Source organism: Salvelinus fontinalis, chromosome 8 (assembly GCF_029448725.1).
Source record: "Salvelinus fontinalis isolate EN_2023a chromosome 8, ASM2944872v1, whole genome shotgun sequence".
Classification (NCBI taxonomy): Eukaryota; Metazoa; Chordata; class Actinopteri; order Salmoniformes; family Salmonidae; genus Salvelinus; species Salvelinus fontinalis.
Genome location: NC_074672.1, coordinates 8,135,676 through 8,145,526, shown reverse-complemented (window position 1 = coordinate 8,145,526; position 9,851 = coordinate 8,135,676). Strand labels below are relative to the sequence as shown.

General features: G+C 40.5%; 1 protein-coding gene across 1 annotated transcript in view; it reads left to right on the top strand.

Moving 5' to 3' along the window:
- Positions 1-828: 828 nt before the first annotated feature.
- LOC129860458 (mitochondrial carrier homolog 1-like) overlaps positions 829-9,851 on the top strand; it is a 28,018-nt gene continuing 18,995 nt past the window's right edge. The window contains exons 1-5 of the mRNA XM_055930854.1: positions 829-1,100; positions 1,715-1,799; positions 1,892-1,998; positions 3,894-3,971; positions 4,962-5,019. Of these exons, the coding sequence (XP_055786829.1) occupies positions 930-1,100; positions 1,715-1,799; positions 1,892-1,998; positions 3,894-3,971; positions 4,962-5,019 (499 nt within the window). The 5' untranslated portion in view covers positions 829-929. The remainder of the gene's footprint in view (positions 1,101-1,714; positions 1,800-1,891; positions 1,999-3,893; positions 3,972-4,961; positions 5,020-9,851) is intronic.

Genomic DNA, 9,851 nt, shown 5'->3' with positions numbered 1-9,851 from the left:
ATTATTTCTAATGTTACAAAAACAAAAAACAATAGTATAAATGGAAACATGTCAGACAATAGAACATTACACATGCATGTTTAAAGTAAGTTATTACTAATCCAAACAATTTCTTAGTATTATCATTAACCTTTTCTGTCTTTGATTATATATGCAAGTTAAAGACTGAAATTACATTCTAGAAAGCCTGAATTGTCATCTAAAATATAGGTAACACCAGTGACAATATGGCAGCACAAGCATTTGTTTATGTAATGTGGTAAAAAATATATGTTAAGCTGTCAATTATGTTGATTTATAATGTTAAGTGGTTAACTATTATCTGACTAAGTTTTGATTTTTAAAAAAGTAATTACAATTTCTCAAAGTTGGCTGTTCAAAAAGCCACCATTTTCATAGAATGACCCACATAGGTATTTTTATTTTTATTTAAGGAAAAGTCCCAAGTTATTTTATTAAGCCCGAAGTCCAGCCCTAGTGATGTTTTTATTTAATAATATTTTTATTTTTATTTTTTAATATATATATTTTTATTAACAACAAATCAATAGAGAAAGTACATGAGGGAACACAAGTATATATAGATTATATACAATGGACAATCGAGACCCACATATGTCTTCACATTTTCCATTTTACAATTACGTCATCGAAGTTTACATGGCATATGAATATGGGTTCATCTTTGGCAGTAGAGCTAAGCTCTTGTACTGAGCTGTAGTGTACTGTCAAAAGAAAATGAAGCAAACACTCCCATCTGCTGGATAGAAAAGAGCATGCAGCTCATTCCTCTTCCACAGGAAGAGCCCCGCCTCTTTTGTTTTGATCCTCGACGGAATCACGTGATATGTTCTTGTTTTGCGCATCCCATTCCCTGCACAGCCTGTGGAACTGTCGACTGGACAATTGCTCTCAATATCGCCGTGAAAATGGTGACACCTGAGAACTTGTCTGGCGATACAGGTGGGCGAAGGGAGCCCCTCAGATTTGACCAGGATGCGTCCGCGACGGCCGTGGATATGGACACGGCAATCGTGCTTCTCGGAGCCGGGGTGACAGCGATCACACACCCGCTTCTGTATGTCAAACTGCTAATTCAGGTAGCTAGCTAGTTACTTAGTTACTCGATTTAGCCAAATCTACATTGGTTTGAGTTATTCATTATTTTGCCAGAAAGCACGAGGGCTATCACTTTGAAGTCCCTCTTTCAGGATTATGATTGTCGTGTTTGAGTTTGCTTGCCTGCTAGCTAGGGAGTTTGCTGTCAAGACCTAACGTTAGCTTATTTATAAATGTTTTGCTATTTCACCCCCTTTTCTACCATATTTCCATCATGCTAGCTTGCTAACTAAATAACTAACGTCAGAGATGGCATCGTCTCTAGTCCTGGCTTTGCCCACCCCCAGTCAAACCTCAAGCGTTGAGCATAGCCAATATTATCTCTTTTAAGTATGTGTGTCTGGGGAGGACAGATAAAGCGAAATTGATATTATTTGCATTCAATCTTAGCTACACTTGGTCAAATTCTCTGCATGCCAGCCTGCCCTTTTTCACTACCTAACTGTCCAAGAATCCACCTCTGCCATCTGCAAGTACCAAGATCCTACCACTACAACTAGGGCCTAGCCAGCTACAACAGCTATGAAAAAGATATCAAAATGATTCCCCTTCAGTATGCCAGCTTGCTTCCAGTGAGTTGTGTGTGTGCTTTCAGATTGGACATGAGCCCCTCACCCCAACTGTTGGAGCCACCATGTTTGGGAGGAAAGTGTTCTACCTACCTGGATTCTTCTCCTATGGTGTGTGAGTCTTGCCCATGGGTTAACATCCTTTGTCACCCTGTATATGGGGAATAAGAGTTGATAGGACTGTGATGTCTATCTGTCCACAGCACAGCACATCGTAAGGGTCGACGGAAAGATGGGACTCTTCCGAGGTCTGTCCCCTCGTATAATGTCCAGTGCCATCTCCACCATGGTCCGGAGTAAAGTCAAAGAGGTAAGGGGATCCTAGACCCAGAGGAGTGGTACTTCATTATCACTCATAACTGCAACTGCTCTCAATAGGTTTTTGAAACTCGCCACTCTGGCCACAAAAGCGTATAATCCAACCAATCATCGGAGCTTGCCAATGTGTAGTCAGTGTCCTTATCAAATGAGAGAGACACATGTAATTGAATAATGCGTTTGTGACAATATGTGGGAAGAACCCTGTATATCAAGTTACAGTCGTATGAAAAAGTTTGGGCACCCCTGACTATTTCCATGATTTCCATTTATAAATAATTGGGTGTTTGGATCAGCAATTTCATTTTGATCTATCAAATAACTGATGGACACAGTAATATTTCAGTAGTGAAATGAGGTTTATTGGATTAACAGAAAATGTGCAATATGCATCAAAACAAAATTAGACGGGTGCATAAATTTGGCACCCCAATAGAAACATCACATCAATATTTAGTAGAGCCTCCTTTTGCTAAAATAACAGCCTCTAGACGCTTCCAATAGCCTCTAATGAGTGTCTGGATTCTGGATGGTATTTTGGACCATTCCTCCTTACAAAACATCTCCAGTTCAGTTAGGTTTGATGGTTGCCGAGCATGGACAGCCCGCTTCAAATCATCCCACAGATTCTCAATGATATTCAGGTCTGGGGACTGGGATGGCCATTCCAGAACATTGTACTTGTTCTTCTGCATAAATGCCCGGGTAGATTTTGAGCAGTGTTTTGGGGTCGTTGTCTTGTTGAAATATCCAGCGCCGGCGTAACTTCAACTTTGTGACTGATTCTTCAACATTATTCCCAAGAATCTGCTGATATTGAGTGGAATCCATGCGACCCTCAACTTTAACAAGATTCCCAGTACCGGCACTGGCCACACAGCCCCACAGCATGATGGAACCCCCACCAAATTTTACTGTGGGTAGCAAGTGTTTTTCTTGGAACGCTGTGTTCTTTTGCCACCATGCATAACGTCCCTTGTTATGACCAAATAACTCAATCTTTGTTTCATCAGTCCACAGCACCTTATTCCAAAATGAAGCTGGCTTGTCCAAATGTGCGTTTGCATACCTCAAGCGACTCTATTTGTGGAGTGTGTGCAGAAAAGGCTTCTTCCGCATCACTCTCCCATACAGCTTCTCCTTGTGTAAAGTGCGCTGAATTGTTGAACGATGCACAGTGACACCATCTGCAGCAAGATGATGTTGTAGGTCTTTGGAGGTGGTCTGTGGGCTGTTTTTGACCGTTCTCACCATCCTTTGCCTCTCCGATATTTTACTTGGCCTGCCACTTCTGGCCTTAACAAGAACTGTGCCTGTGGTCTTCCATTTCCTCACTATGTTCCTCACAGTGGACACTGACAGCTTAAATCTCTGCGATAGCTTTTTGTAGCCTTCCTCTAAACCATAATGTTGAACAATCTTTGTTTTCAGGTCATTTGAGAGTTGTTTTGAGGCCCCCATGTTGCCACTCTTCAGGGGAGAGTCAAAGAGAACAACAACTTGCAATTGGCCACCTTAAATACCTTTTCTCATGATTGGATACACTTGTCAATGAAGTTCAAGGCTTAATGAGCTCACCAACCCAATTGTGTGTTCCAATCAATCAGTGCTAAGTAGTTACAGGTATTCAAATCAACAGAATGACAAGGGTGCCCACATTTTTGCATAGCCTATTTTTCACATCTGATTTAATTTCATACAACTTAATATTGCTACACTAAAAATCTTTGTCTGGACAATACCCCAGTACTCAGCTTTTATTAGAAAATGAATGGCATGCCACTGTGATCATTTTCTGTGACGACAGAGTAAATTATTATGCAGCCTCAGAGGGGTGCCCAAACTTTCTCATACGACTGTATTTAAGCCCGTCTTTCCCCCCTCCAGGCCATTCCAGCAGAGCAGGCGGAGCATGTATCGAACAGAGACGACTTGAAGACCTCCCTCAGGAAAGTGATGAAAGAGGTGAGAGGTCAAAGTGTGATAGGGAGCATAATATGAAAGTATAAAATGTCAAGTGTGTCCATGTGAAGCCAGTTGAGTTTATTAGGTTGGAGTGAATTTGCTCCTTATCACTCCATTTTCTAGACATTCTGGTCTGGAAGTATTAAGATTACGATATCCATATAATGTGTGTGTGTATGTACGTACGCACGCACGCACGCACAAAACTTATCTTTCCGTGACATGGGCTATCCAGGTGAAAGCCATGATCCCTCATTGATGCCACTTGTTAAATCCACTTCAATCAGTGTAGATGAAGGGGAGGAGACAGGTTAAAGAAGGATTTTTAAGCCTTGAGACAATTGAGACGTGTGTGCCATTCATAGGGTGAATGGTCAAGACAAAAGATTGAAGTGCCTTTGAACGGGGTGTGGTAGTAGGTGCCAGGCGCACCGGGTTTGTGTCAACAACTGCCACGCTGTCGATTTTTCACGCTCAACAGTTTCCCGTGTGTATCAAGAATGGTCCAACACTCAAAGGACATCCAGCCAACTTGACACAACTGTGGGAAGCATTGGAGTCACCATGGGCCTGCATCCCTGTGAAACACTTTCGACACCTTGTAGAGTTCATGCCCAGACGAATTGAGGCTGGTCCGAAGGGCAAAAGGGGAGGGGTGCAACTCAATATTAGGAAGGTGTTCCTAATGTTTGGTTTACTCAGTGTATTATTTAAATAAACACGTCAATACAGTAACATTTGAATGAAAGCATGGACTTCTAATATATGTATAATACCTGTAATAAGTTAATAATAAATCCTCTTATGTTGTGGTTAATGATATATAACATTGTTGTACAGTTCTATGTTTGCTGGTCTTATTTTTAGTGTTCGCAATAGATTCCAGTGTTGCCTACTTGGTGATTTCTGAACGGGTTAGATGTAGCAGTTTTGCATAGCTATGCCCACTGATACTTGGCACAGTTTGATTTCCTCTTTCTCTCACTCAAGACCTCACATGAGATGGTTATCCAGTGCCTGTCCAGAATAGCCACTCATCCCTTCCATGGTAAATCCTGGCGATTTGTCTGTCTGTTTATTTTCTTTATTGGCTTGGAGTTTATAGCTTTGTTTTGTAATCCAGACTAGCTAGGTTTCCATCCAATATGCAACAGATTTTCATGCAAATATTCAAAAATCCACATAGGAAAAAAGATGAGAATTTTGAGAGTTTCCATCAAACTGACATGTTGTGGATAAAAATCTGTGCTTGATGACGTAGTGCACATAAAAAGCACTTTTGAGCTTACGTTTCCAACTACCGAATAAAAAATCAGAAGTTCAACGTGTTTACATCGCATTTTCAACTCTACTGATGGCTTTGTCACAGAAACTGTTGCGATAAATAGCAATCTTGCCCAATCTGTTTTTGGCATATGCTCTCTAGTCTAGACAGTGGTCGTTGAGAAATTTGACAGGGTAGGTTATCTGATGAGAAATGGATAAGAGAAAGATTATTTTTATTTGATCATGGAAGCCCAGCAACGATCATCCTGTCACCAGCTTTCAAATAATACCCTCGATATTTATTGGAAATTTGAATCTCATCACGGTGCACTTTTTAAAATTTATTTTTATTTTTTAATTTTATCCCCTTTTTTCTCCCCAATCTCGTGGTATCCAATTGTTAGTAATTACTATCTTGTCTCATCGCTACAACTCCCGTACGGGCTCGGGAGAGACGAAGGTCGAAAGCCATGCGTCCTCCGAAACACAACCCAACCAAGCCGCACTGCTTCTTAACACAGCGCGCCTCCAACACGGAAGCCAGCCGCACAAATGTGTAGGAGGAAACACCGTGCACCTGGCTACCTTGGTTAGCGCGCACTGCGCCCGGCCCGCCACAGAAGTCGCTGGTGCGCGATGAGACAAGAATATCCCTACCGGCCAAACCCTCCCTAACCCGAACGACGCTAGGCCAATTGTGGTCACCTCCCTGACCAAGGCCGTTCTCCCCCGATTGCTCAGTTTGGCCGGACGGCCAACTCTAGGAAGAGTCTTGGTGGTTCCATTTAAGAATGATGTAGGCCACTGTTCTTGGGGACCTTCAATGCTACAGAAATGTTTTGGTGCCCTTGTGGCGGCAGGTAGCCTAGAGGTTAGAGCGTTGGACTAGTAACCGAAAGGTTGCAAGATCGAATCCCCGAGCTGACAAGGTAAAAAATATGTCGTTCTGCTTTCATTGAAAATAAGAATTTGTTCTTATCTGACTTGCCTAGTTAAATAAAGGTAAAATAAAAAACCCTTCCCCAGATCTGTGCCTCGACACATTGTTGTACCCCTACGGACAATTCCTTCCACCTCGTGGCTTGGTTTCTGCTCTGACATGCACTGTCAACTGTGGGACCTTATATAGAAAGGTGTTTGCCTTTCCAAATCATGTCCAATCAATTTAATTTACTACACGTGGACTCCAGTAAAGTTGTAGAAACAACTCAAGGATGATCAATGGAAACAGGATTCACCTGAGCTCAATTTTGAGTCTCATAGCAAAGGGTCTGAATAATTATGTAAATAAGGTATTTCTGTTTTTTATTTTAATTAATTAGCAAAAAAAATCTAAACCTGTTTTTGTCAATATGGGATATTGTGTGTAGATTGAGGGAATAAAAAAAAATCCATAATAAAATAAGGCTGTATCGTAACAAAATGTGGAAAAAGTCAAAAGGTCTGAGTACTTTCTGAATGCACTGTATGTATCTGCCAAGACTTTTGCCATTCTATTGGTTATGAGCTTTCTTCATTTTTTCTCTCACAATTTATTACATTTATGGTTTTGTAGTCAGCAGGGGATTATCCAGATTTTCCTGGTTTTAATATATACTGAACAGAAATATAAACGCAACATGTAAAGTGTTGGTCCCATTTTATTTCGTCTCTTTTTTATTTCAGACAAGATCCCGGAAATGTTCCATATGCACAAAAGTTTTTCTCTCACATTTTGTGCACAAATTACATCCCTGTTAGTGAGTAGGGGAGGTGCTGAGTTGTATTTCTGTCTTTTAATAAAGTCCTTTGTGGGGAAAAAGTAATTCCAATTGGCTGGCCCTGGCTCCCCAGTGGGTGGGCCTATGCCCTCCCAGCCCCACCCATGGCTCCGCCGCTGCCCAGTTTTTTGAAATCCATAAATTTGGGCCTAATTTCAATTGACTTTCATTCTATGAATTGAAACTCAGTAAAATCTTTGAAATTGTTGCATGTTGTGTTTTATATTTTTGCTCAGTGTAACTGAAATAACAGTGTCACTGAACTAGTGTCACTGAACTAGGAAGCTCTGAATTGAGTGGCATGTGTGCTATCTTCTGTGTAAATAGGGGGGCTACTCTGTCCCAAAATGTTAAATAGAAGTCTATGGGAAAGCCATCCCCTCCTGGTGCTTTTCTCCGCCCTAATGTTTTAACTGTGTCATTTTTGGGGGGGGGGGTTAGTGATCTCTGTTTTTAGTGATTTTTTTTTATTTATTTTTTTATATATTTTGGTCTGCTGATAATTGCTTCAGGTTGTTTAGTCTAAAGGCTGTAGGATCAGTACAACTTTAGTTTAATTGGGATTTGTATAGATTTTCATTGTAGCTTTTAAAAATTGTATTCATTGCATTGTTGTTTCTAATTAATGCATTTGTATCTTTTTAAAATTATCACTAGTTTGGTGGGTTTTCATTTTGTGAGGGCTGTGAGATGTTTACCAGGTTTATATGCCATTAAGTAGTATGCTTATTTAAGTTTTAACCTGTAGTTGTTGTCTCTCTTCAAAAGTAAAATATAATATTCCTGCTTAAGTTCAGAAATGGTATTTTCTTCTTTACCTTTTTTATTTATTTTTCTTACATTCTAATTTCTTACTCAGATTTAACTTTTGCTGAGTATAATATTATCATTCCCCTGATCTACGCCTTAAAAGCATCCCAAATTATATCGGGGGGGAGGCTTTTCTCTGTCCTCTGTCAGTGGTCACCGAACTTTTCAGAGTTAAGATCACTTTCTGAGTCAAAATGTAAGCCAAGATCTACCGCTCAGATTGTTTAAAAACATGACTTTAGCAAAAAAATGTATGATTATATTATTGATCAATTGACTATGACTTTTCAAAAGACCCATCATATCTGGCCCTGTGCCCTCTCTGAATCGTTGCATTGAACGCTTTAGCAGTATTCTTTCTCCCCACAACTGGCTACGTGATTATTTTAGTTCAATGGGTGTAACTTTTGTTGACAATTTCAATACCTTTTGGAAACAAAACACGTTTTATAAGGAGGATGGAATCCACCCAAATCATCTTTTCACAGCATTATAAGACTGCGTTGAGAGACTAACTTATCAATGACCCAAGCCCAGCTCAACTAATCCTTACCATTGTGACGCAAGAGTTGTCATAATGCTTCAACAAATGAACATTACACCAGGGGCCTTGGTAGACACAATGTAAGTAACCTAATGTATGTACCTCTGAATGCCTCTGCTGATCCTACAGCTATCTTATATAGTAATCATCTGCCTATGAACCAGATGTATACTGTTAGCACTGAGGCGGTGTGCCCTAGGAGGAAGTCCACTATATGCAGCTCACCCTGCACTATTGCCACTCCTTATTTGCCATATTTCCATTTGAAGGATAAAAGAAAGTGTGTGCCCCCAGGCTTGGAGGGAAGCAAAAGTCATTCCGCTACCTAAGAATGGTAAGGCTCCCTTTTTTACTGTATCAAACAGCCGAACAATCAGACTGTTACCAACCCTTAGTAAACTTTTGGAAAAAAATGTTTGACCAGATACAACGCTATTTTACAGTAAACAAATTGACAACAGACTTTCAGCATGTTTATAGGGAAGGACATTCAACAAGCACAGCACTTACACAAGTGACTGATGATTGGCAGAGAGATTGATGATACAAAGATTGTGGGGGTGTTTTGTTAGACTTCAGCGCGGCTTTTGACATTATCGATCATAGTCTGCTACAGGAAAAACGTATGTGTTATGGCTTTACACCGACTGCTATATTGTGGATAGAGTTACCTGTCTAACAGAACACAGGGGGTTTTCATTAATGGAAGCCCCTCCAACATAATCCAGGTAGAATCAGGAATTCCCCAGGGCAGCTGTCTAGGCTCCTTTTTTCAATCTTTACTAATGAAATGCCACTGGCTTTGAGAAAAGCCTGTATGTGTCTGTATGCGGATGACTCAACACTATACACATCAGCTACTACAGCGACTGAAATGACTGCAACGCTTAACAAAGAGCTGCAGTTAGTTACAGAGTGGGTGGCAAGGAATAAGTTAGTCCTAAATATTTCTAAAACTAAAAACATTGTATTTGGGACAAATTCACTAAACCTCAACTAAATATTTTAATAAATATTGTGGAAATTGAGCAAGTTGAGGTGACTAAACTGCTTGGAGTAACCCTGGATTGTAAACTGTCTTGGTCAAAACATATTGATACAACAGTAGCTAAGATGGGGAGAAGTCTGTCCGTAATAAAGCGCTGCTCTACCTTCTTAATAGTACTATCAACAAGGCAGGTCCTACAGGCCCTAGTTTTGTCACACCTGGACTGTTGATCAGGTGCCACAAAAAGGAACTTAGGAAAATTGCAATTAGCTCAGAACAGGGCAGCACAGCTGGCATTGGATGTGTAAGTCGCTCTGGATAAGAGCGTCTGCTAAATGACTTAAATGTAAATGTAATGTGCACAGAGAGCTACTATTAAGAATATGCATGTCAATCTCTCCTGGCTCAAAGTGGAGAAGAAATGTACTTCATTACTACTTGTATTTATGAGAGGTTGAATGCACCGAGCTGTCTGTTTGAACTGCTGGCGCACATTTCGGACACCCATGCAT